The following is a 27175-nucleotide window of genomic DNA, read 5'->3' on the forward strand; positions in this document are numbered from 1 at the left end:
AGGAACTAGCTATATACGAAGTTTTAAAACCTTGTAATAGGTAACCATATAAGGATTATTCTCATCAACATAAAATTTATTATTACTTTAAATCTTTTTCTACTTTACCATTTATATTCACCAAATTTTTAATTTTTGATCAAATTTATTTACCAACCAAATTGACCAATAAATGGCTCAATATAAAATTATTGGTTCATCTTCTTGGTCATATGATCAAGAAACACAAATTCAACGTGAGAAAATTAACCGTACTATGTGAGAGGATTATATTAAAGACTCTACAATTTATGTTCAATTTTATTTTTTATTGAATTAAAGTTTGATCAATAAATGTTTTTTTTTGAATAACTTTGTAATAGTATATTATGTGAGTTATAAGCTTTTGCATATTTAGTAAGATTGTATAAAAATTGGGACAATTTTAATAGTTTTACAATTTATGAGCTTTTTATGTTCATAAGAAAACATATAACATAAAAATTCCAAATTGCATGTCCAAACAAAAATTTCAATTTTGTCTCATGATTTCATATCATAGGGTCAAACGGACCCGTAATTTCATGTAAATTTAATATAGATTTTTAATTTCTACAAAATTATATAGAAAAGTATTATAATTAACAATTCAAAATATCTAAAAGAAATTAGATGTAAAAATAATTATAAAAAAGTTATCTGGTTAAGTCACCAAATAATAATTGTGGAACATATAATATAGTTTATATATTCTATAAACAAAATAAGGAATCAATTCCCAAATTTACCTGACTGTTATTTTATGAGACTGTGGGACTGGGCATACCACTTTATATATTAATCTAAAATTGAGGGTTTAAATCTCAATATTACAATCCTTAGGGATCAAAGTGACACTCTATCTATCCTTTCAAAAGCCTAATACCTCTCCGATACTTGTTCTCTTAATCGCCGCCGGAGGTCCACACCCGCCGGAATCCCGGACGTTTTCTCCGGCTAACTCTATTGCGGCCATCCAAGGTCAAGCCCAGTTTTTCCTTGTGCTTATTGTCTTTTTGGAAGCTTACTTTTTGTGCTTTTTGTTCTGATTGGGTAACAACTGTGCCTTTGGTCTTGTAAAATTATATATCTGGAGTAGAACCCTGTTGCTCTCCTTTTATGTTTTCCTCAGACTCACTTCATCATCGCTGACTTTGTTAGACACCACCGGAATAGATAGTCTACAGAATTCGCCCCAGCATACCTCTGACAGTTCTCTACCCAAACGTTGTTGCCATATTACCAAGTTTCTCCGAGTTTTCAACGGCTACTGGTAAGTTTTTTTGGGCTAAATCCCCGTCTTTAAATACTAAAGTCATCTAATTTTACTATGCAATTGCTTTTTCAACATCTTATTGTTCTTTTCCCAATTTGCTAGGGCTAAAACTGGTTTCGGGATTCCTTACGAGGGTTGTTCGTACAGTCTGCAATTGCTACTACCATCGATTCGTCAACTCAAGGTCAGTCACTCCAAAATAGTTTGCTTTATCAAATCCAATATTCATCTTTTTTTATTAATATTTGTATTGATAGATTCCGTTTATACTTTGATTGCTCATTTTGCGGAGTCTGATAATTATTCAGTGTTACATTTTGCGGAGTCTGATAATTCCCCTGTGCACGCCACATGAATTTGAATTATTCGAACTAATGGCCTTCTGGATACATAATAGAAAACTATTCACTTTAATTACCTTCAGTATAGACGATAAAAGATTGTCTTTTAGGGCAAAAGAGAAAAAACCTCCATCTCCTGTTCTAATGTCGTCTTCTTCTTCTTTAGTGGATGTGACGTGATTACAAGTAGAATTGGAAATATTGAGCTAGCCTAAAGAAAAAATGAATTGAGAATTGCCCTTGAGCAACTTTGCGTATTGATATAGAAAACACTGATTGAGAAAAGAGGGAGATGTTTGTATTAATTTACTTTCTGAATGATTACAATTGACAGGAACTAACTACATATATGAAATCTACACAATTGAAAAGAATAGGAAAAGAACTTCCAGAAAACTGTTATAACTAACTCTAAGTGTTTTAACAACCTAACAGGACCTCTCACGTGCAGCTCACATGAGGCTTATAACTACAACTAACTAACTTCTACAATCCAAATTGAGGAGGACACATTAGGATCATATCAACTACCCTCCCCTTGAGACAATCCTTGTACTCAAGGATTGAAGTGAGGGAACTGCTGACCAAAAGAGGAATAGTCCTCCCAAGTCCTGTCCTTATCAGCAGTACTAAACCATTGATCAGAAGCTGAGGAGTAGCCTTTTCATGCTTCTAGATCGATCTTCTATCCAACACTACTTCAGGCTCCAAAAGGACAGGACCAACTTCAGTTTGAACAACATGCAGGGTCGCAAAAGCAATGTAAGATCCTAACTTTCTTTTCAACTGAGAAATGTGAAAATTGGGGTGGATCTTGGAGGCAATAGACAACTCTTAAGTGTCAGCAGTAGCTCCGACCCCGGCTAAGATCTTAAAGGGTCCCAAAAACATGGATAAAAGCTTCTGATAAGCATGATACCTTAAGGATAATACCCCGTAGGACTTTAATTTGACATAGACCCAATCACCAACACTACAGGATCTGTCAGTCCTCCCCTTATCAGCCAACAACTTCATTTTACTCTAGGATCTCTCAAGGTGGAACTTAATGTTCCTTAATGTGGCTTCTCTTGTCCTCAACCTCCTATCAACCAAATCCAGTTAGGAATCAAATGCCATGTAAGGAAGCAGTGAGGATGGCTTCTGGCCATAAACTGCTTCATAGGATGTCATATGTATAGAGGCGTGGTAAGAAGTATTATACCAAAATTCATCTAAGGATTACCATTGTGGCCACTCCTTAGGTATCTCAAAGGTCATGCACCTTAGGTAACTTTCTGAGCATCTATTGACCATCTCAGTTTGATCATATATTGATATCAGTCGGAGATAATTGGTTAAGCTTGCTTTTATATAATTCTGTCATTGCGTCGCCTTTAAAATTGGTGTTTCTCATGATCATTAGTGATAAGTTTATATGTGGTGAGCACCCATGATACAGGTCATTAGTAAAGATGCCCATCGAAATGATTCATGTTCCTTTTCTTAATTTGCACGTTTTATTTTAATTTTACCCTTTTTGGTCTTTCCTCTGTTCATCGTCGACAACACACCTGACATCTTCTCACCTAGGAATACATACTTACTTTTTTATCACAAGGTAAAGTGACTGCCTTTCACTAGCACATTTGGTTCTTCTCTCTTGCAGCTAGGGACGAACCCCCATAGAGCTGAGTGGGTGTATGAGCACCCATGGCCTTTTAAATTGTGGATCTGCCGTTGTTTTCAAGCTACACTTTTTCATGTCATAGATAGGTTGTTGTAGAGAGCATGACTAGCCTTTCTGTTGTGGAGTGAAAAGACAAAGTTATTGCACAAAAGAAAATACTTTTTGTTTTATTCTCAACAATAAAAAAAAAGCTTATTGTTTTCCTCTCAGGTGTAATGTAGCACCAAAATTTCACATTTTTGCTGCCCATTAGACAATTGGTAATATATGTAGTGAGTCTGGACTTAAGCAAATGCTGTATTATTTTAAGGAAGTTCTTCAAAAACTTATTCTATATGATTGTCTTAATGTTTGAGTGTGATTCTGGCAGTAAATTGGTATGTACACTGTGCAGAGGATAATTTCCAGTGTAACATATTCAGTGATGCACTTGTTAACTTGTTACAGCTATGCACTTGTTAACACTAAAAATTTATTAGTGCATGAAGCTTTAGTTGTGCATAACATATTTAGTTATGTACCTATTAACTTACTTCTAAGTCATGCCTGAAACCTGTTGTTTGTGTTCTTTTTTATCCCAAGTGCGGTCACTATGTAATTTGGAAGTGGAATTAGAGCTTCCATCTTTTTCTTCTGGTAAAAGCTTCAGTTGTGCATAATGTATACTGTTATACACTTGTACACTTGCTTCTCATTCATACCTGAAACTTCTTTGTTCTTTTTTATCGTACCTGTTCCTGTATAACTGGGAAGTGAAATTAGAGTTTCCATCTTCTTCTTCTTGATATGTCTTCTTTTATCTATAGAAGATTGATAGTTGTGCATAATATACACACTTGTATACTTGCTTCTCATTCACACCTGAAACTTTTTATTTGTCTTTTTGATCCCAAGTGCTGTCACTACATTGTTTGGAAATGTAATTAGAGTTTCCATATGACCTTATTGTTGCATTTTGGTGTTTGCAGGTTGTTGATTGATCTTACAGAATTCCCTTGCTTGATCTTCGTTTTCCCTTTTCTTTAGATTTTAAACTATCTTGAGCACTGTATGAGCTAGGCTTCTAATCTCATACTAAATAATTTTGGAATCTCATCTGCCAGCTTCCCATTCCGGCTCCTCTCTCATAGTATACCCTCTTCTGCTGGAAGAATAAAAAAGTAGTGCTTTTTCTGAGACAATCTGTTGTTTCTTTCATGGTAAGAATATAACAAGGTGTGTAGAATTCCATATGGTTGTGAGTCAACTCAACTTCTTTTGACCTAAACAGAAGAGGAGCATTGCTAGAATTTAAATACTATGGGTTTGAGTCCGGAATTCTACCATAAATCCACTCGATTTTCTGGATTTCAAAACTATTATTTGTACTTATTTAGTAAATTTTTAAAAGTATATACAAATTTTGAGCTGAAGTTACTCTATGAGCCCGTATCACAGGCACTGCATCTGCCTCTGAAAAGGGAGTCACGAAGGGGTTTGACAGATTCTCGGGAATTTGGGATATTTTTTGTCTAGAGTGTTGGATGCGCTCATGGGCATGGGTTTCTGAGTTGGCTCAATGGGTGTTGGAGTTGGTATTGTCTGGCCAAATTGGCTCAAACGTGTCATCTATGTGTGAACTTTTGTGGACGATGGTGAATAGTGGCTAAGATTCTTTTGCTGAGGTGGAGAAGAAGGGAAAATATGATATGGAAGGGTAACAATGAGGGTACTTTTGTTGCCAATTTCTGGCGGAGGAAAAAGCTAAGCAACAGTTTGATAGTTTAGGGAAAAATTTGTATTATAGCCGCCTCACTTAGATAACTAATATTAAAGGTAAATTTTACGGAGGGGTGGTTAGGTCAAGTGGCAAACTATGTTGTATGGGGAGTAGTGTTGGCCAGTTAAGAACTCTCATGTTCTAAAAGTGAAACTTGCGAGAATGAGTGGATGTGTGGGCGTATTAGGAGAGATAAGATTAGGAATGAATATATTTGGGGCAAGGTGGAAGGGGACAAGATGAGCGAAGCAAGATTGAGATGGTTCGAACATGTGAAAAGGAGATGCGCAGATTCCCATCAATAGGATTGATGAATACCGATAAGTTTTAGGGAGAGTATTAGACAGGACATGATATGACACATCTTGAGCTTAATAGGATATGACCTAAGATAGGAGGATATGAGGTAGATGGTTAGTAAGTAGTTTAGTGTTGTCTTGCTTTCTAGATTGGTGCTCCGCACATGTTTCTCCTTCCATACCAGTAGTAGCAACATTATTCTCGTAGTTTCTTGTCCTGCGATTTTTGTTACTACATGTTTCTTGTGCTTCGATTATCACATTATTTGGCTATTGTTGCTCATTCTATTTTTTGAATGCCATGTGAAGTTTTCCATATCATTTGCTATGTCCTCCGTACTTCTGTATTTTTTCTCCAAACTGCTTTGATATGCATTGTTGAGGGTCTTCCGAAAGTAATTTCTCTACCTTGGGGTAGGGGAAAGGTCTGCGTACACTCTTACCTCCCTAGACCCACTATGGGATTACGCTGGGTATGTTGTTGTTGTTGCCTTACAACCTATGACCTTGATAATTCTTGAAGTTGTGGCTAATTCTTGCATCAATATTCCTGTTTGGATCTTCTCCTATTTATAATCTTTAATAGTTATTAGTAATAATATACATGAAGCTTATTGAAGTTCTGTTCACAAATGGTTTTTCTATTATGTTATTTAATTCCACGTGTCCTTTTTTAACTTTTCCAAGCCAAATCATTTGTTACCCTATCTATAATATCAATGAACTTGGGAATAGAACCAGTGACAGGATCTAGATCTACACTAATAGAACTTGTTAAACTGCTGAATGGTACCTTTATCAATCTATTGATGTGTCATTGGTTAAGTCTCTCCTTAGCTAGCTAAAATCTATCTTGAAAAGTTTATGATTGTCAATTATTTCAGTTTGTAGTTTTAATCTTATAGTTTGTCTGATGCAGTTGGTTTGAATCTGTTGCACAGTTCAAAGTCCGGGGTAGAAAATGGATATTGAAGTTGATCATTATGTTGCTTTGGGTTTACCCTCTGGTGAGGAAGGGGCCCAACTTTCTGAGAAAGACATATCTAAAGCCTATAAGAAGAAAGCATTAGAGTTGCATCCAGACAAGAGGCGTGATGACCCAAATGCTCACTTGAACTTTCAAAAGCTGAAAACTTCATACGAGATTCTCAAGGATGAGAAAGCTAGGAAGCTATTTGATGATCTACTTCGTGTGAAACGTGAGAAGATCCAACGCCAATCACAACACGATTCAAAGCGTAGAAAGATGATGTCAGATCTCGATGCAAGAGAGCGTGCTGCTTTTTCACCTGATGCAAGTGTTCTAGCTCGAGATGAGGAGGAACGAATTGCTAGAAAACTTAAGGAGGAAATTGCTCGAATTCGTGCAATGCATTCAAAGAAAGTGTTTACTCCTATAGATCCTTTACAGAAAGAGGCACATGCTAGAGCTAAGGAGAGTAGTACAGAAGGCAATGGGAGTAGTGTAGACAGGGAAAAGGTGCTTAAGGTATCTTGGGAGAAGATCGGTGAGGACTATACTGCCCAAAGACTAAGAGAGTTGTTTAGTGAGTTTGGTGAGGTTGAAGATGTAGTAATCAAGAGTTCTAAGAAGAAAGGCTCTGCTCTTGTTGTCATGTCATCTAAAGACGCAGCTGTGAGTACTTTATGAAATTGAGTACTGATTCTTGATTAATATAATGAAATTGAGTGTTGATTTTAATTGATCATCTCTACTGTTTGGAATACATCAGTAACGTTTTTTTCCCTTTTTTAGAGAGCTTCTTGTGGAAATGTCTTGGGGGATCTATCAAATCCTCTCTTAATTGTGCCTCTCCAACCTCCAATGCCATCTCCGTTTCCTAACGCTGAGAAAAATGGAGAATCTGAGGGCCCGAGTTTGAGTAATCTTGTAGGTGCTGGATACCAGAAATTTGAAGACTCGGTATTGGAAAAAATGAGGAAGGTATGAACTGCTTTAAACTGTTGTTTTACATTCTGATATATCCTTTTATACAGTGCTGTAGATTGTAATGAATTCGCAAATAGGTCTATTCTATCTGAATTTGTTGTCTTTTTTTTTTTACCTCAAGTTGAAATCCTTCTGAATATGTATCTATGGTTGAAAAGAACTCAAAGTTAATCTTATTAAGAGTAGTAATTGCATCTGTAACTAGGAGGGGAACCTTTTATGTAAAAAGGGTTATAAAAAAAATTGTAAAGAGTTTTTGAAGTTATGCCTGTGCGCTTCCAGCAGAAGTTGTTTGTTTGTTTGTGACTTAAAATATTAGGGAAGTTTTCTGGGTAGGGATCTTAAATTCTATTTAAAAAAAGTAGTATGTATGAATGTTTTCTGCTGAGGAAATCTGATAGGGCTTGACTTTGCTAAGTGATAGAAGGAAGTATTATTTCAGTAGGGTTGTTTTAACTGCTAAATTGCTGCATAGGCTTTAGGAAAATCTGATTCTGCTACTGGTTGCTACTGAGACTAGACTGCAGGAAAGCTTGATGGATGACTTCTATTAACTTTTCTATTTTGTCAACAAGTGAGGTTATAATCAAATTAGGTAGTATAACCTGTCCATTTACTGCTCTTTTGACTTTCTACATTCAACCACACAAGATGATGTTATTGGAGAAATGAATTGATTTCTTTCAAAAAAAAAAGAAAAAAGAATGTGCTTTGCTAGTATGTTCGGAGGGTCGAGAGGTGCATGAATGGAGTGGAACACAACCAAATCAGCGAGAAGCCGTCAATTGGGTTTCATCTTTTACATATATTACCTAATTTTGAGGTCAGATACAACTTCGCTGGTGCTCTGAAAGAAAATATCCATGCTTGTACTGAAAAATGGAAGGGAAAAGAAAGGAGGACAGATTGAGTTGATTTGAGGAGTTGAAAGAGTTTCTCGTTTCACTTCTCCTTTGTGGAATTGTTACTGTTATTGTTACAAACTGCTCCATTTTACTCATCTCTCCTTACCTTTATAGTTTAGAAAGAAATTTTTCAGTATGTCGTTGTCCATCCTAAAAGTATTTTTTTAAGGAACTTCCTTACATATACGGTTTCAACTTATCACAGGCTGCTCAAAGGAAGAAATAGCATGCAGAAGCTTCATCCTGTTCAAGTGCTGAGATGATGGCATCTCTAGGTTGCCACAGATAAAGAAGAAGACAGAATTTAATAGTAATTCTTTTATCTTGTGTCATATATTTCTTGCATATTTTACACAGTATGGGGGTGTCATCCAGTTCTGACGGATAGTTCCTTGTAATCATATAAGATTGATTTCTAGAAAGTTAAATTTCTTTTTGCTGGTCTCTCTGAAGCAGGTTTGTTGTCTGACATGTACTTCTGGCACAAGATAGGGCAGAGGAGAGATTCATCTAAAATTGTGCAATGCCTGGTATTCTGTACATGGTGTTTGCAATACGAATCACTCGAGTGTGCCATGGATTCATTAATATTTTTCAGAAAACTTGCAATATGCCAAGACGATGGATACATACTAAAGTGAGGGGTGTTTAAGTCATCCTTGTATTGTATATTAGACAGCTTTTGGATTCTGTTATGTGTTTAGCAGTGTTGTGTATGTGGATCATCGCCACTTATTCTTTTTTAGTTCGATGAAAATGATTTCTTGATCTTAGATAGAGGTGTCTACGCTAGCAAAATGACTCCTCCCTTTCAGATTTACTGCCTGAAAATTATTATTATTTCAACAACTAATAATATGCAACATTACCATTTTGAATGCGTTAAGTCCTTTTTGTAGCCTCAAAGTCTTATATTGAGGTCACAAGCGCTCATATATTTTTCAATTAGCTGTTTTTTGAGGTATGAAAGTTCAACAAGCCTGCTCGATTATTAACAACATTTGTGTTAAAACTTACAAAACTAGCATGCTATATTGCACGTTTGTTATTTGAAAAATATAACGATTTCAATTTATAGAAATGTTACTAGTCCTATGTGACATCAAGTCTGTTGTGAAAGATACTGGTTCTGTAGTTTATTTACTTTTCTTCTCCCTTGTGAAAAGGTTAAGTATTTCAGAGTCAAGTAGGTTTCAGCAGAAAGGAAAGCTGATTAAGATCTCCAGCTTTAAAATGGAGATATACTTTTTTACTTTATAAAACTGGAACGGCTCGGAAAAGAAAGACTTCCCTTCACGTATGAAACATACCCTCCAAGTCGTGGCGGCACATTCTTATCAAGACAGAACAGATTACCAGATTCAATTTCAATAATGCAAACGTTTATTCTAAGAAAGAACCGAATTCTCTCACAAGTAAAGCTGATACACACTTTTTAACATTCCAGCAATGGGAAGTGTTCCCAGAAAATAAATTAATCAATGATAATTAAAAAGAAAATAACTTTGAGATGCAGTTAGCCATCCCAACAGTTCCTAATACAAGTGAAGGAAAATGTGCTATCTGACATCTTGTATCCTCTGTTTCTTAAGGGGAAACCAGCCATATGGAAGGCAGATTAATTCAATAATCATCCAAATCATAGTCTTGATCATAGCCATATCCTCCAACATCCTCACCATAATGCACATCCTCGCCAAATGTGTTTTCATAATTCTCATCTACTTCTGGATCAAATTTGTCGCTCTTTACCCCGTAATCATCTGTTGAATCGTATGCAGTTCGAGCTTTCTTTGGGTTCTCAGGTAACTGCATAAATAAAATGACCATGAGTTGCACATATATATGGAGATGAGTTATGACAGCAATAAGCCAAAGGATTTGTGTAATTTGTCCTTTAGATGAACACATGTAACTATAAATTTTCAGGGTACTACAGAAGTTCTACTAGGACTTGTAGTTTCAAGGTTTCTTATCTCTCTTCCTAATTTTATGAGTGTGTTTGGTTGTCAAATCTTTTTATATTGATCACAAGAAAATCCGGAACCCAACTAAAGATAAACCATACATTTCTCCTTTTCAAGAAACTGTAACTCAGTTCCCTTTACAGAGGAAAGGGTTAGGATACAAAACTTACGCTTGTAATAATAGAGTTTCTCACATGCAGTTCCCAGTAATTACAAATTGGGCAAGCAGTAGAACTGGAAAAATGGAAAATTCTACAATATTTTGATGCAGCATAACTAAGTTTTCATTATTTAAGTACTTCCCAGCTTCTTAAATATCCAAATATTATGCATAATGATGTCTCAAATACCAGCCATCTCCATCCACCCCCAACACCCAAGATTCCATATACCTAATAAGGTCAAAACTGAAGATTTTTTTTTTAAAAAATAAAACAATACTCCGCCAAAGGAATTGGCATCTAAGCAAAATTGAAAGTAACAGCAGAAGGTATAAAGGAATTCTCAAGAATTTTTGGAGTAGGAGAAGCACATACAGAATCATCAAAAAGCTTCTCTAGCACATCGTAGTTGATCTTATTGCTCAGCCTCTGCATCACATGATATAAAGCAGCGTAAGTGGAAAACAACAGAACCGATAAATCTATGAATATTGGTTCACGCAAACACGAAGATATACCACACAATACAAACATAAGACAGAGGCCAAAAAATGATTGTGAACAATGGGAAGAAACTAGAACTTTTTTGTGAACTTCGTAGTTACATATTCATAGAGGTAAATGGACTTGCAAGCTCATTTGCAATCCTTAAACTCTATCAAACTCAGGCCAAAAGCAACAGAAATGTTGAAATTGAGAAAAACAAACACTTAACAAGAAAAAACTGAAACATTCTGCAAGTCTGCAAGTCTGCAAGTATGGATTTTCATTAAATTTACTCGGATAAATTACAAGGAAAAAGAAGCTACAACTCGAAACTGCATTACATACAAATAAATAAAGGATTCCAAGAAACATTTTGATATTTTGTGGATCAAATGAACAAAATATCTTTCTCAAAAACTACAGAACTCCAAATCTCTTTCACTTATCCTAGTGCATATAACCATATTGTTTTTTTTTTTGATAAAGTAAAGTTGTATTTGTTATGGATGCGTTGGAAGCCCTTAAATTAAGTATTTAATTATATTTTTAGTTGTTTTATTTATTATTCTACAATAGGATTTATGTTTCATAGTTTCATAAGGATTAGGTTAAGTTATAGTTATTAGTTTGGAATAGGATTTAGGTCTCCTACTTTCATAAGAATTAGACTTCCTTTTGATGTAATAAGACTCCTATTTAAAGGGGCTTTTGATGAATAAATCAGTAAGTCATAATTAAGCAAAAAACAAGAGATCGGAGTTCTCTCTTCCATTGAACTCTAAGGTTTCAGTCTCCCTTTGAAGAGCTGAAGAGATCGGAGTTCTCTTTTAATGAATTATAAGGTTTCAGCCTCCCTTTAACAAGCTGATTTATATATCGCCCTGTGAATCGATCCTTCCCTAAAGATTCATAACAATTTGGTATCAGAGCCTAACACAATGGGCGATGAGATCAGTTCTCGATTTCAAGGAGAACATACCATTATAGAAACCCTAATGGATTCTAAAATTGCAGCAATGGAACAACGCCTCATCGAAAGAATTGTCCAAGTCGTCCAAGTCATCCAAGAACAATTGTCTAGATTGGGAATTAACGACACAAAACCAGCAACCCACAAACCTGAGTCAAATAGTGCCCAGACAACTAGCAGATCAACAATTCCTGCTACAAAAGGCAATACACCACCTACTTATAACGGCACCAATAATCCATTAATTCGAGCACATCGTTGTGAACATTTTTTTGAAAAAAATCAACATACAATGATAGCAAAAAAGATTGGTGTGGTTGGATTTCACATGTTCGGACTAGCACCATTATGGTATTATCAACTTAAACGAGCGAAATACTCAATGAGTTGGGAAGAATATCAGCGATTTGGACCTCATGAAAGTAGCAATCTGATGGACAAATTAGTCATGCTTCAGCAAACTGATAGAGTCGAAATTTATCAATGTCAACGTCAAGCTAGGTCTGGAATTGGATAAGTTGATGATTGCCGTGAAATTCGAGCTTGAGGACAAGCTCTTTCAACGTAAGAGGGGGGTAATGTTATGGATGCGTTGGAAGCCCTTAAATTAAGTATTTAATTATATTTTTAGTTGTTTTATTTATTATTCTACAATAGGATTTATGTTTCATAGTTTCATAAGGATTAGGTTAAGTTATAGTTATTAGTTTGGAATAGGATTTAGGTCTCCTACTTTCATAAGAATTAGACTTCCTATTGATGTAATAAGACTCCTATTTAAAGGGGCTTTTGATGAATAAATCAGTAAGTCATAATTAAGCAAAAAACAAGAGATCGGAGTTCTCTCTTCCATTGAACTCTAAGGTTTCAGTCTCCCTTTGAAGAGCTGAAGAGATCGGAGTTCTCTTTTAATGAATTATAAGGTTTCAGCCTCCCTTTAACAAGCTGATTTATATATCGCCCTGTGAATCGATCCTTCCCTAAAGATTCATAACAATTTGGTATCAGAGCCTAACACAATGGGCGATGAGATCAGTTCTCGATTTCAAGGAGAACATACCATTATAGAAACCCTAATGGATTCTAAAATTGCAGCAATGGAACAACGCCTCATCGAAAGAATTGTCCAAGTCGTCCAAGTCATCCAAGAACAATTGTCTAGATTGGGAATTAACGACACAAAACCAGCAACCCACAAACCTGAGTCAAATAGTGCCCAGACAACTAGCAGATCAACAATTCCTGCTACCAAAGGCAATACACCACCTACTTATAACGGCACCAATAATCCATTAATTCGAGCACATCGTTGTGAACATTTTTTTGAAAAAAATCAACATACAATGATAGCAAAAAAGATTGGTGTGGTTGGATTTCACATGTTCGGACTAGCACCATTATGGTATTATCAACTTAAACGAGCGAAATACTCAATGAGTTGGGAAGAATATCAGCGATTTGGACCTCATGAAAGTAGCAATCTGATGGACAAATTAGTCATGCTTCAGCAAACTGATAGAGTCGAAATTTATCAATGTCAACGTCAAGCTAGGTCTGGAATTGGATAAGTTGATGATTGCCGTGAAATTCGAGCTTGAGGACAAGCTCTTTCAACGTAAGAGGGGGGTAATGTTATGGATGCGTTGGAAGCCCTTAAATTAAGTATTTAATTATATTTTTAGTTGTTTTATTTATTATTCTACAATAGGATTTATGTTTCATAGTTTCATAAGGATTAGGTTAAGTTATAGTTATTAGTTTGGAATAGGATTTAGGTCTCCTACTTTCATAAGAATTAGACTTCCTATTGATGTAATAAGACTCCTATTTAAAGGGGCTTTTGATGAATAAATCAGTAAGTCATAATTAAGCAAAAAACAAGAGATCGGAGTTCTCTCTTCCATTGAACTCTAAGGTTTCAGTCTCCCTTTGAAGAGCTGAAGAGATCGGAGTTCTCTTTTAATGAATTATAAGGTTTCAGCCTCCCTTTAACAAGCTGATTTATATATCGCCCTGTGAATCGATCCTTCCCTAAAGATTCATAACAGTACTCCTCAGCAATGAGGGTATGCTGGCAACCATCAAAAAGATTTACAGCATATAACCATACTGTAGAGGCTAAACATGGAGCAACAAAGACAAACTTCCAGAAGATATTAGAAATTATGGTTTCAGATAACAACGAAGATACATAATCTACAGATTAGCAAGGAATATTACAGTCAACAACCATATGGACATCCAGTTTATAAAATATGTACACGGTGTATAGATAATGTATTCTTTATAATAAATATACATATACTATACATATATACACATACCTATACACTACACATACAACCAAAGTGTATCTATAGTGTATATTTCGGCCATGTTAGTGATGGCTGAAGTGTACATTTGACTGCAGAGGCGAACCCAGAATTTGAAAACTCCAAGTTCACTAATATTAAACTAAAAAAAGAGGTAGTATCTGGGATAGAACCCAGTTCACGTGGGTGGATGTATTTGCGTGTACCAGCAGTCCAAAGCACCCTTTTATGTTTTCCAAGACTATTAATTATATTTAGTTTCTACCAGTTTCTCAAGATGGATATACATATATATACATGATTTTTTCCGAAGTTAACGAGTGCACGTGCACCCCCAAATACACATGTGGGTTCACCTCTGCATTTGCGTAAGTTCCCCAATTAGTAATTCATTTAAGTACTATAGTTTTTGGATACTGAACACAAGGAAACAGTAAGAAGCTTCCAGAACACAGAGATCCCTGCAAATAGAATGCTAAAGATTGTACATTTCTCTCCTCTATCACACACACCTTTTTAGCTAACATTTGCTTTGTTGCTTCTGCAGCGGTTTGAGCAGGGCCGGTATTTTTCAGTTCTGCAGCCCTTTTCTGTTGTTTTTCCTGCAGATGATATCATAAAGCAGAGTGTAAGCTTATTCCACAAGGCTTCTAGAGCAAGTACTGTGTATAAGAAATATCACATGCACACACTTTTTCTTTTTGGTGATAGGCCACATGCATGTGCTATTCTTGTGGCAAAGTAACTTAAGGAAGAGAGAACTTGTGTAGCCAGTTGGTGTTGTAAGTTCAAGAAAGGTGGACGGGGGAAGACACAAATCCCACCTACTTTTCACCAGCTTGTGGAGTTTTATTTACTCATCCTTCAAGTAGAATTGGTATTTAATTCATTTTAGTTGAAGAGGCCTAATGAGTTGAAAGAGGAGCGCTATTGGGAAGAGAAGGAGAGAGGAATAGATGATTAATTGAAGGAATTGAGACTAGGAGTTCTTTGGTATTTTTTGATACTTTTAAGTGTAAAGAAAATGTTAAGAGACGGTTGGGTGGAAATTTTGGAAGGCCAGTTGTGCAGATAAAAATGTAAGTTTTTGGTACCATCTTAGGGCAATAGACGATTTAATTTATCAAGAAGATAAGAAATATCACAACCACAGACCAATCTTGCCATTCCTTTTTGTTATATTATAAAACTGTTGGATAACTGACAAGATCAAAACAGACAAAATTGGCAATTAACATTATGAACTTACTAAGAAACTAATAGCCCCTATTCCTCCCCGTGCAAGAGTAGCGAAAACAATCTCAAAATTTGACCATTAAAAAAACTGTGTTTTTGTTTCACTTTTGGATCATTGTATCCAAGCCCTGAGTTCTTCGAATCACAAGAGAAAATACAAGTCATTTTCAAATATTTTCTGAGTTTGAATATGTTAACAACCATCAAATTCTTAACTACTGGCAACATCAACAAATTTCCCTTCTTTATAGTTTCTTAGTTCCTCAACTTGAAACTTTAAGCATCAATTTTCACCAGGTAGCAAACTCAATATAAGTTCAGAGTTACCTTTTTTGACTTTGCAACAGAAGCAGCAGCAGCAGCAGCAAACTTTTGTACATCCTCCGGACAGTTAGCTAAAATGAACTCATGTTGCTTCTTGGCTTCTAATACAGCAGCTTCCTTGGCTGCTTGTTCCTACAAATTATGATCAGCAAGGTCAGTTAGAAGAAGGAAGAGGCAGTAAGAAAGAGAGTCACTGAGTGCAGACTACTGTTTTTTCTTTCTTTAATGAAGTTAGTGCAGACTACTGTTATGTGATAAGCAAAATCATCCTGAAGATGGACAAAAGGGAGCAAAAGTTAGAAAAGGACTCATGGCTTAATCACTGTCAACTTAGTAGACTATACAAAGCATCATCAAAAATCCCTAATTAAGAAAATCAATCTATCCTAAATTCATGACAAGATTCCCATTATAACTGATAATTGTAATCTCAAGAATCAGAGACGTTCATTCAAGTACTTCTTATGCACTAATAAATCCTAAAACCACTATAGGACCTTGCGATCTACATATCCACTTCACATGGTGATTCATAAAAATAAATAAAATAATTCACCTCAAGATATTCTCGGTTCATTGTTTCCCAAATTATCTTCTTGTATTTCTTTTCCTGCTCATTGTGAAGATAACTGTCAACCTGACAACAATGCAGGTATAGGGTAACAGCCATGACAAGTTAGTGAACCAGAAAATACATACCCATAAATGTAGAACTAATACCATTATAAAAGTCTTTAATGAGCAGTTACTTAATTTCCAGTATCTGTTACATGTTACTTCCCTTATTATCGATGATGTTTCCTAAGCAAAGGAAGAAAGCAGGGTCGGGTAGTATCATACTATGATTTGCTAAGTATCACATGATGAAGAGCGGAATGAAATCAGACAAAATCACAGCTTTTGCATCTAGACTGACAGATAATTTATGAAAACATTCAAGGAATGTGAGCAGTGGAATTGTCCCTACTAGATTTTACAAACATAAAAGAAGTAGCACACCTCTACATCATCGATATCGGAAAAGTTTCCTGATTCATCATGATCAATACCATCCATGCCATGTAATGTATCAGGAGTCGCAATATGATCAGTTTTATCCACTGAGAATGCTCCTGTAATTGAGAGAAAAAAGACTTATTCTTTTCTTCTTTTTTTGGAAAATGTAGAAAAGTGACTTAATCCTCTAATCCTGATCCAGGACTAAGTTTCTCCATCATTCTAGCTACTGGAGAAAATATTACTTACCTACTTGCTCAGATCCTGATATATGCACATTTTTCACACTCTGGGTGTTCCCTTCCTTATCAGGCTGATCATCAACCAAAAGAAAAAAAAAAACATTTAAATGATGAGGCACTATTCAGAAAGCAAGCAAAACCTGGCATATTTCCAGTAAACACCTAAACTCAAGAACTTGGTATTAGTTGCAGTATGGAGTTGCCTAAGGAAATACTTCAAAAGAAATCACAAGAAATGCTGGATATTTCCTTAACATACCATCTAAAGCTAAGAACTAGTATCAGCAGAAGTAAATACCAGACCAAAATACAAACAGTCAAAAGGGGAAGTCTGCATTACAAAGATTTATTCGCAGAAGAATAATTCATATTGGCTACGCAGAATAATTGATTTGCTCAACTAGAGAGGTTGAGGTAAGTAAATATGAAGACTCTTTTCAAGGCAGACATTCCCCATTTCTGTAACTAGTATACACTTCTTACTAGCTAAAGATTATATTAAAGCATAATATGACAAATAACAGACTGGAACAAGCATACCAAGATATAGGCCTCTTTTGGATTTCCGCAGTTCAACTTGCATTGACTAGGGGAAGTTTGAAATCAATCTCATATTCCCAGACAGGAAACAATTTAGCTCATCATTAACTGATTTTTGTTTATTTTTCACAAATTCTGCCTGTGGAACTGAAAGGATACATATGCCAAAGATAAGTCTAGTCGACGGATTTCTTACATTACACCAATGAAATGCCTTTAGAACCCAAAGATTTCTCGGAACTCTACATCCTTTTTTTTTTTTTGAAAAAGTTAACTGGTATTATAAACATAGAAGTACACCAATAGTGAACTCCTGTAGTAATTACATCAAAAGTATAGAGGGTTTACCAAAAAGAAACTAAGCACCTATCTCCCTCATAAACTATCTAAGAATAGGGTGATGTCCCCCGGATCCTTGGGAAACTCTACATCCTTTTTTGAATTCATGAATCTGCATCTCAACATAGTTTGGATTCTATATTTAGGTAGCTAGATGTTTAGAACTTAGAAGTTCATTAAGTTCTAAATATCTTCAGAATCCAGAAACAAAGGGAAGAGTTATGAGTCTACTGAAAGGATCTTTTGCCAAAGCACAAACATCCACATTACTTAGTAGTTATGAGGTAGCTCTTGCAAGTTTTCAACAATCATACAGTTCACCCATTTGCACGTTGTGCTTTTAGGTTCCTTTTGCAAGCTCATAATTTGGAATTCAATCCCAAGAAAACCTACCATCTATGAAGAAATCCTCTTCTTCCTACCCTACTCTATTTTATTATAGATGCCTATTATTTCTTTCAAATCTATCCTTCCATCTCGAAATTTTCAGAACTTGAGCTGTGTCTTTTCCAGAAGTCAAAAGCCTTGAAAGCATACATTCTACTTCCTAACTACAAGGTAATAATGCTTTGGATAAGTAAAAGCTCTGAGGAGTACCTCCAAATACTCGCCGACATTGTTCTCCATCTGACTGGACATGGGAAAACTTGGATCCTCCGCAATTTCTTCAGCATCTTGTTTTGCCATTAATCTTTCCCTCTCAGCACGTTGGAAGGATGGAGGTTCAGATCCTCCATCAAGCCCACCTGAAAGTTTTACAAACTGCAAACAGATTCATAAGTATTATATATATGACTTCGCAATACTACTAAAACTTAAAAGGACCGGTAATAAGTAATTACATCAGTATAACAACTTTCACAAAGGCCATGGGCAAAAGGCAGCTTCACGCTTTTCTTGTGTTCACACAGCACTTCTGTGATCCCAGATCCTTTTGACCCCGAATAAAGTTGCAGGGCCAGCGTCTCTTCTTTCTCAAGCTCCTCAGCTCTTGTATTGAACTCATCAATCTAGTTGCAAGTAATTCAAGAATTAGTATGAAACTTGGAAAGGAATTTTTTGGCTTACACGACATGACAACTGAATCAAATTGCATCAAACTCCAACTATAATGTGCCAAGGAAAAGGGAGGGGTTAAACCTTTTAAATACACAGGAAAATTTGTTTTAACTGTCAACAATATTAAATATGTCATCAGACACGTCAGGCTCATAAAAAATAGCACATCACTGGTGATGATTTCCCATGGACAAGCAGCAAAATGACTTGAAGGCTGAGGCGCCCAGCCCACAGGCGAGTTCTTTTAAGATCCCACTAGCAGAATTCTAAGAAAAGGCAGGAAAAAAAAGAGGCAAGAGGTCGAAGACAGATGGAATTAAAATCTTCTCCAGAGTGCAGGCTTTGAGTGGCTTCATGACATATCAAATCTGATGACAGTAGCACACCAGATACATCTTTTATTGGCTCATTTTATTTTTTTTTGGCCCTTTGTAAGTAATTAATTGAAGACTTCAGTTAATTTAAAGATGTATTGGACCCAGTATTGTTTAACAAGAAAGATATATGTGAACTAAATTATTAACGAATGACATATATGCTTAATTTTGAATACTTTAAAACATAAATAAATCTTCCGTAAACAATACATATATGTACATACATTCCGTTTTATCCTTATAATTCAAATACTCTTATTTCATTAAACTTGTGTGAAAAAATAAATAGACTCCCTTTTACTTTAGATAAGTGTTTTAATGAAGAGCGTTAAGAAACATAAATATTCATAAATAAGAGGATAAATTGTAACTCTCACCGAATGACATGAACACGCTTTTATCTATGTAATTGGTGTAAATGCACTACAGAAGTTTTACAATATTGGTTCCAGCTTTGGTAACAATTACATTTTACACCTTACCCTGACCCTGTCAACTTTAAGATAAGAACCCAAACCCATAATGCTTGTTCTTCCTTTAGATTCCTTCCTTTCTTTATTATATTTTCAGTATTCACAATGGTATCAAACTCAGAGAAAAAACACAAAATTTGAGCATTACAGGAGCACACACCTATTACTAGATTGCTTTTAGGATCCTACTTTAACAGCTGCCCCCTTCCCACTAAAGTTAAAGGACCTACACACATGACTAAATAAATGCACATGAAGCTTTTCAAACTTTGAAAATTGAAGTTCCAGCAGTATTGATCCTACCAGCCTTGATGCTACATACCGTTAAGCTCCCAGATTCTGTGTTCTCAAATTCAATCAAACGCTTTGTCAGTGTTGCTTCGCAAATGTGCACCACTTTGATCTGTTGATTAAAAGGAAAAAGGAAATATCACGCTCATTTGTTATGTCACCCTAAATAAATGTGAACTAGTGCCAGTGTTTGTGCTACATAGGCTAGAACATGAAATAAGCCAAGAGAGTAGAACATGAACAGTTGTTAAGTTCGATGAGGAAAAATTCTGAACTTCATGAGATTAAGAACAAGTAGTCCTTTATTTATTTTTTGCAAGTAGTCCTTGAAAACTAGCTAAAGCACATAAGAGTTTCTCAAAACCGAATAAAACTTACAACGTGAAGTCTGTCTGTAAAGAGACTGTTTGGATTGGCTTATTTTAGGTGTTTTTAAGCTAAAATAGCTTTTAAGCATTTTTGTAGTGTTTGGATAAAATAAAAAATGCTTTCAAGCACTTGTTTTTAAGTCAAAATAACAAAAATAAGCCAAAAGCCATAAATTACATATCTTAACTTATGGTTTTTGGCTTATAAGTCAATCCAAACAGGATCAAAGAATCTGAATGCTGACAATCAAAATAAAGGAACCTAGAAAGACCACTTACAATTTCTGATTTAGAACAACTCAGTCCATGTGAAAGAGAAGCAATGTACAGTGCAGCTCCACATAATCCACTTGGCTTTCTCCCTGTCTATGGACAATTTGTGGATTAGTGCAAAAAAGCAAGTAATTTGTATCTATGTTAAGTAAATGGACCTTGGGTCTAAATCAATCCCAAAAGCTAGCTCATGAGCTTAGGATTGTCAAGATCCTATAAGGAGACAGCAAGTCATTCTCTCAACCAATGTCGGACATTAACACGTACCCCCCTCCCGGCCCACCCAGGCCTAGGCCTTGTTAACTGGAGTGTGGATAACACAACATGGGGTCCCAATATATGGTAAACCAAGATAGAGATATGTTTGTCCTTACAATGAGAATCTCCCCAGGCCATACAACGAGACAACAACCCATTCTCTCAACCAAATGTGGATTTTATTTTGGTTTGAATTATCAAAAGAACACTGTAATTCTAAAGAAATAATCCAGTAACACAAAATTATATACAGAAAAATGATGTATAACCTGCATCCAATCTCGCTTCATGCTAGCCAAAATGTGAAGAGCAGATCTAGAAATGTTTGGCTTCCTTCCCCCAAATAAACCTACATTATAAATTGATAGTCTTCACTTGAGAACTCCAGCAAGCTAACAACAACAACAACGACATACCTAGTGATATCCCACAAGTGAGGTCTGGGAGGGTAGAGTGTATGCAGACCTTACCTCTACCTCGTGGAGGTAGAGAGGCTATTGCCAAAGGAACCTCGGCTCAAGTACAACAAATCATAGTAGGTATGCAAAGGAAAAACGATAGAAGGAAACATAACAACTAATTAAAGGAAACAACACCAAAATAGTGTGATAAACTAAATACAATAAACAAACAAATGGTGTTAGAAATCAAAAGCAATACATTACGAGGATAAGGATAAAACTATAACAGACAACACTTCACTACCTACTAACCTTCTACCCTAATCCGCAACCTCCACACCCTCCTATCAAATGTCATATCCTGGGTAAGTTGAAGTTGCAGCATGTCCTGATTAATCACCTCTCCCCAATACTTTTTTGGCCTACCCCTACCCACTATATCCAACCTCTAGCACCTCCTCACTGGGGCATATGTGCGCCTCTTCAAATACCCAACAAATGGGGCATATGTCCTCATTTGTTTCTGCATATTCTCCACATAGAAGGCAGATAGAGCATAGGTGTATCCCCCTTCTTTGCAACCTGTCTTCTGTCAAGCAAGACATTTTAACCACTAACCATACAAAGCAAGCCAATCGTAAGGTATATTTGCCTTCCACAGTTGTCTCCTGGGCCATTGTGTCTGTGTATTGTTTTTATTGTTCTTCAAATGGTATGCTGGCCTTACTGAAAAAATTCATGTTCTGTCTCCCACCCAACATAGTTCTCCTGATGCGTTGACACGCCATTAAATTGATTGAGATTGTTAAAGTAGGCAGTGAATCTGTCCAAATCCAAGTCATTCAAATGTCTTCTGAAAGAGAGGTTCCATCCTTGGTTATTCCATACCTCACTTACTTTTGCCCTTGCTGATAGTTTTGTGTGTACACAATCTAGATACAGTTACTTTAAGGGGCCATTGCCCAGCCAATTGTCTTCCCAAAAATAGATTAACTGGATATTCTTTGCATATAAAATGATGAGATTTCCATCCTGGTAAATAGTTCTTCTCCGGAGGGATTCGTTTCTTCAGAGAAAGGCCTGAGGCAAGATGATCCGTTATCACCTTTCCTTTTCTTCATTGCAGTGGAAGGACCAAGTCTGGTGCTAAATAAAAAGGTTGGCTGAAAGGATTTAAAGGCTCTAGGGAGGGAGACAATACAGAGACCACTCATCTTCTCTATGCAAATGATTCATTGGTTCTTTTGCGACACTTAAGCAAACCAACTAAAATATCTATGGCTTATTATAATTTTGAAGCAGTTTCGGGGATTCATGTTAATTGGAGAAAGAGTATGTTATTCCTAAGGCTGTCAATATCCAGGTCCTAGCAGCTATTCTGGGATGTGAGGTGGGTCCAGTACCAACTATTTACCTGGGGTATGTCGATGGATTTCAAACTTGGAATAGAGTACATAAAAGGTGTGAAAAGTGGTTAGCAATCTGGAAGAGTGAGACACAGTCCATGAAAGCTTAAACATACCTTTTGATTTCTAACTAACTCCGTCATATATAAAGCATGAATTACCTGCTCAATCTCAAATGAGTTGTGTCGGCTATGTGAATTGTTTCTATCTATTTTATTCTATTTGGGATACACTCATATAAATACTAAATAATTTGCTCTTTAAAGGAAAATAAGATGTTTTATGGATCTCCCATCTATCCCTACATTGACATACAAATCCCTAGCAAACTGAAAGGAACGGACTTCTGACAGACAACAGACGGAAGTGTAACAGCAATGATTAAGACTTGGTCCTAATTTGTTAGTATAGTCTATATAGATCCTTTACCATAGCAGTCTCTTCCCAGTTCTATCCACATTGATCTGATAGATCATAAGTCTTCCTAGAAAATTTGCTCATCGTGATTTGAAGTCTACTTTTTCCCCTTTTAGTACCCTCAATCTCAAAATCTCGCATTTGTGAACCAGTGCATATAGAGGTCTGTGTAAGATATAGCAAAACCTCTCAATCAACATTCTCCTCTGAGTGCTGCTTGCACCTCTATCAATGTGATCATATCTAATTTTGTCCAATCATGTTTAACATCACATCCATCACAACATCTATATTTGACCACACTCATCTTGTGTATATGTCTATTCTATAACATACTGATCTCAAACTAACAGTAAAGCATATTACTTTTTTTTTGAAAATATGACATAAAAACCATTAATGTTCCTTATAGACAATACCAATTATGAAAACCCACACATGTAAGAAACCTAGAAGTGAATACCTGAGTGGTTCTAATCTTTATTAGTACGGGGCTGATTTGATCCTGTGAGAAATATATACGAAAAATATTATTGAATTGTGTATCTAAATAGTTACATTGAGACCCTATTTATAGACACTACATTGGAATCCTTTTCCAACTAGGATTCCTATTCTTATTCCTATTCCTATTCCTATTCTTATTTCTATTCTAAGTAGGAAATACTTATTTCTATTCTAACACTCCCCCTCAAGCTGGTGCATACAAATCATATGTACCTAGCTTGTTACAGATGTAATTAATACGAGGACATGTGAGGGACTTGGTGAAGATATCTGCAAGCTGATCATTTGACTTCACAAATTTCGTAACAATATCTCCCGAGAGTATCTTTTCTCTGACAAAGTGACAGTCAACCTCAATGTGCTTAGTCCTTTCATGAAACACTGGATTTGATGCGATATGAAGAGCCGCTTGATTATCACACACAAGTTCCATCTTATCAACTTTGCCAAATTTTAGTTCTCCCAGCAACTGTTTGATCCAAACTAGCTCACAAGTTGCTGTCGCCATTGCTCGATATTCTGATTCTGCACTAGATCGAGCAACCACATTCTGTTTCTTGCTCTTCCACGACACCAAATTACCTCCTACTAAAACACAATATCCGGATGTCGAACGTCTGTCAGAGGGTGATCCTGCCCAATCAGCGTCTGTATATCCAATGATATGCTCATGGCCTTGATCCTCAAAGAGTAGTCCTTTACCGGGAGCTGACTTTATATATCGCAGAATACGAACAACTGCTTCCCAATGACTATCACAAGGGGAAGTCATAAACTGACTTACAACACTCACAGGAAAAGAGATGTCAGGTCTAGTCACTGTGAGATAATTCAACTTTCCAACAAGTCGTCTATACCTTTCAGGATTACTAAGTGGCTCCCCCTGTCCTGGAAGAAGTTTAACATTCGGATCCATAGGAGTGTCAACAGGTCTACATCCCATCATCCCTGTCTCCTCAAGAATGTCTAAGGCATACTTGCGCTGAGAAATAACAATACCTGATCTAGACTGAGCAACCTCAATACCTAGAAAATACTTCAATCTGCCAAGGTCTTTAGTTTGGAAGTGCTTAAAGAGATGTTGCTTCAAATCGGTGATACCATCTTGATCATTACCGGTGATAACAATATCATCAACGTAAACAACCAAATAGATACATCGACTTGGTGCAGAATGCCGATAAAACACAGAGTGATCAGCTCCACTTCGAGTCATGCCAAACTCCTGAATTACTGTGCTGAACTTCCCGAACCAAGCTCGAGGAGACTGTTTTAGACCATAGAGTGACCTGCGCAATCGACATATAAGGCTACTAGACTCCCCCTGAGCAACAAAACCAGGTGGTTGCTCCATATAGACTTCTTCCTCAAGATCACCATGCAGAAAAGCATTCTTAATGTCCAACTGATGAAGAGGCCAATGACGAACGGCAGCCATAGATAGAAAAAGACGAACAGATGCAATTTTAGCCACAGGAGCGAAAGTGTCACTATAATCTAGCCCAAATATCTGAGTATACCCTTTGGCAACAAGGCGAGCCTTAAGTCGATCAACCTGACCGTCTGGACCAATTTTGACTGCATAAACCCAACGACAACCAACAGTAGATTTACCTGCAGGAAGGGAGACAAGCTCCCAAGTACCACTCTTATGTAAAGCAGACATCTCATCAACCATAGCCTGCCTCCATCCAGAATGAGAAAGTGCTTCACCTGTAGTCTTAGGAATGGAAATAGAGGACAAAGACGACACAAATGCATAATGGGGTGATGATAGACGATGATAACTTAAGAAGGTATAATGTGGGTTAGTATTTCGAGTGGATCGTATACCTTTTTGAAGTGCAAGCGGTTGGCTAGGAGGAGGCAAGTCCGCAGTAGGAGCAGGGTCTGGCGCATGACATGAATCATCTGGGACTAGGGTTGGACGTGGACGGCGATGATAAGTTAGTAGTGGTGGCACTACAACTGGAGATGTAGAAGTAACCGTAGATTCCACAAAGGTTGGCACAGGTAAAACCTGAGGTATGGGTAAGACCATAGAGACATCAGGATGATCAGAAGATGTATAGTAAGGCTGAGACTCAAAAAATGTAACATCAGCAGACATAAGGTATCGATGAAGATCATGTGAATAACAACGATACCCTTTTTGGACTCGAGAGTAACCAAGAAAGACACATTTGAGGGCACGAGGAGCTAATTTATCTTTTCCTGGGGCTAAGTTATGAACGAAGCATGTGCTCCCAAAGACACGAGGAGGGATAGGATAGAGATGTGACTGAGGAAACAGTATGGAATGGGGAACCTGATTCTGAATAGAAGAAGAGGGCATTCTATTTATCAAATAACAAGACGTAAGAACTGCATCTCCCCAAAAACGCAATGGAACATTGGATTCAAGGAGAAGAGTACGAGCGGTCTCAATAAGATGCCGATTTTTTCTTTCAGCTACACCATTTTGTTGAGGGGTGTATGGACAAGTAGTCTGGTGAATAATGCCTTGGTGAGTCATAAACTCCCGAAATTGGGAGGATAAGTATTCTAAGGCATTATCACTACGAAAAGTACGAATAGAAACACCAAACTGATTTTGTATTTCAGCAAAGAAACTTTTGAAAATAGAAAATAACTCAGAACGATCTTTCATTAAGAAAACCCAAGTACATTTTGAATAATCATCAATGAAACTAACAAAATAACGAAATCCTAAGGTGGAACTGACTCTACTAGGACCCCAAATATCAGAATGAACTAATGAAAAATAGACTCTGAACGACCCTCAGTACTACGAGAAAACGTAGCACGAGTGTGTTTCCCAAGTTGACACGACTCACAATCTAATGTGGATAAACTAGACAAACTAGGCACCATCTTTTGCAGTTTGGATAGACTCGGATGTCCCAAACGTTTGTGAATTAAATCTGGGGAATCTGTAACGGAGCATGCTGCTAAGGAATTTGAAGAGGTAAGATAGTAAAGGCCTTGTGATTCATGTCCTGTTCCAATCATCTGTCCCGTACTGCGGTCCTGCATGAGAAAAAAATCATCGAAAAAAGTTATGCTACAATGTAGGGCTTTCGTCAAACGACTAACAGATGCTAGATTAAAAGGAGAACCAGGGACATAAAGAACAGAGTCTAGGGTGACAGAAGATAGGGGTTTGGCTTTTCCAACCCCTTTTGGTTTGGTTTGGATCCCATTGGCTAAAGTAATAGCTGGAAGAGATTGTGAATAAACAATATCGGATAAAAGTGATTTATTACCAGAGATATGATCAGAAGCCCCAGAGTCCATGACCCATGTTCCAAGAGTACTAGATTGCGACACACAAGCAAAAGAATTACCCGCAACAGAGACATCAGGTTGTGCAACCGAAACTACTTGTGGAGACGTTTGCTTATTTGCACGATACTGAAGGAACTCATCATATTCTGTCTGAGCAATATGAGCATTATTGGATGGTTGATTAGGTTGAGCACCATATGCTACTGGTGGAGATGTCTGTTTACTTGCGCGATTTCGAAGGAACTCATTATATTCCTTTAGAACAA

The 27175-nt window shown here is 36.6% G+C and overlaps 2 protein-coding genes across 6 annotated transcripts in view; one reads left to right on the top strand and one right to left on the bottom strand.

Annotated features, from left to right (window-relative positions):
* Positions 1 to 866: 866 nt before the first annotated feature.
* Positions 867 to 8966, top strand: LOC125819763 (uncharacterized). Of its 3 annotated transcripts, none has more exons than XR_007442485.1 (6): positions 895 to 999; positions 1151 to 1291; positions 6304 to 6998; positions 7119 to 7307; positions 8424 to 8528; positions 8672 to 8966. XR_007442485.1 is itself a non-coding variant. In XM_049499217.1 (5 exons), exons 3-5 carry the CDS (start codon positions 6324 to 6326, stop codon positions 8442 to 8444), a joined length of 885 nt encoding a protein of 294 aa, XP_049355174.1. In that variant the 5' UTR covers positions 867 to 999; positions 1151 to 1291; positions 6304 to 6323; the 3' UTR covers positions 8445 to 8966. The 3 variants fall into 3 exon arrangements, 1 of the variants encoding a protein (XP_049355174.1); XR_007442486.1 differs by having other exon boundaries at positions 8675 to 8966; XM_049499217.1 differs by having other exon boundaries at positions 867 to 999; positions 8424 to 8966.
* Positions 8967 to 9646: 680 nt separating this feature from the next.
* Positions 9647 to 27175, bottom strand: part of LOC125819615 (transcription factor IIIB 60 kDa subunit) — a 28762-nt gene continuing 11233 nt past the window's right edge. For all 3 annotated transcript variants that reach the window (XM_049499083.1, XM_049499091.1, XM_049499075.1), the window contains 12 exons: positions 21160 to 21239; positions 20639 to 20725; positions 20023 to 20103; positions 18634 to 18801; positions 18389 to 18553; positions 16920 to 16983; positions 16674 to 16786; positions 16231 to 16311; positions 15678 to 15806; positions 14627 to 14716; positions 10722 to 10775; positions 9647 to 10027 (listed from right to left, as the gene is read on the bottom strand). In XM_049499083.1, coding sequence (XP_049355040.1) covers positions 9842 to 10027; positions 10722 to 10775; positions 14627 to 14716; positions 15678 to 15806; positions 16231 to 16311; positions 16674 to 16786; positions 16920 to 16983; positions 18389 to 18553; positions 18634 to 18801; positions 20023 to 20103; positions 20639 to 20725; positions 21160 to 21239 — 1298 coding nt within the window. In that variant the 3' untranslated portion in view covers positions 9647 to 9841. The remainder of the gene's footprint in view (positions 10028 to 10721; positions 10776 to 14626; positions 14717 to 15677; positions 15807 to 16230; positions 16312 to 16673; positions 16787 to 16919; positions 16984 to 18388; positions 18554 to 18633; positions 18802 to 20022; positions 20104 to 20638; positions 20726 to 21159; positions 21240 to 27175) is intronic.

This window comes from Solanum verrucosum, unplaced genomic scaffold, assembly GCF_900185275.1.
Source record: "Solanum verrucosum unplaced genomic scaffold, falcon-dt-bn FXZP01000020.1, whole genome shotgun sequence".
In the NCBI taxonomy this organism is placed as follows: Eukaryota; Viridiplantae; Streptophyta; class Magnoliopsida; order Solanales; family Solanaceae; genus Solanum; species Solanum verrucosum.

What these genes read in the sequence shown, in the direction of transcription:
- LOC125819763 (XM_049499217.1), top strand. Translation starts at nt 6,324, where the DNA reads ATGGATATTGAAGTTGATCATTATGTTGCTTTGGGTTTACCCTCTGGT. An exon ending in TGTCATCTAAAGACGCAGCT is followed by an intron (nt 6,999 to 7,118) that starts GTGAGTACTTTA and finishes TCCCTTTTTTAG; the next exon opens with AGAGCTTCTTGTGGAAATGT. An exon ending in TATTGGAAAAAATGAGGAAG is followed by an intron (nt 7,308 to 8,423) that starts GTATGAACTGCT and finishes AACTTATCACAG; the next exon opens with GCTGCTCAAAGGAAGAAATA.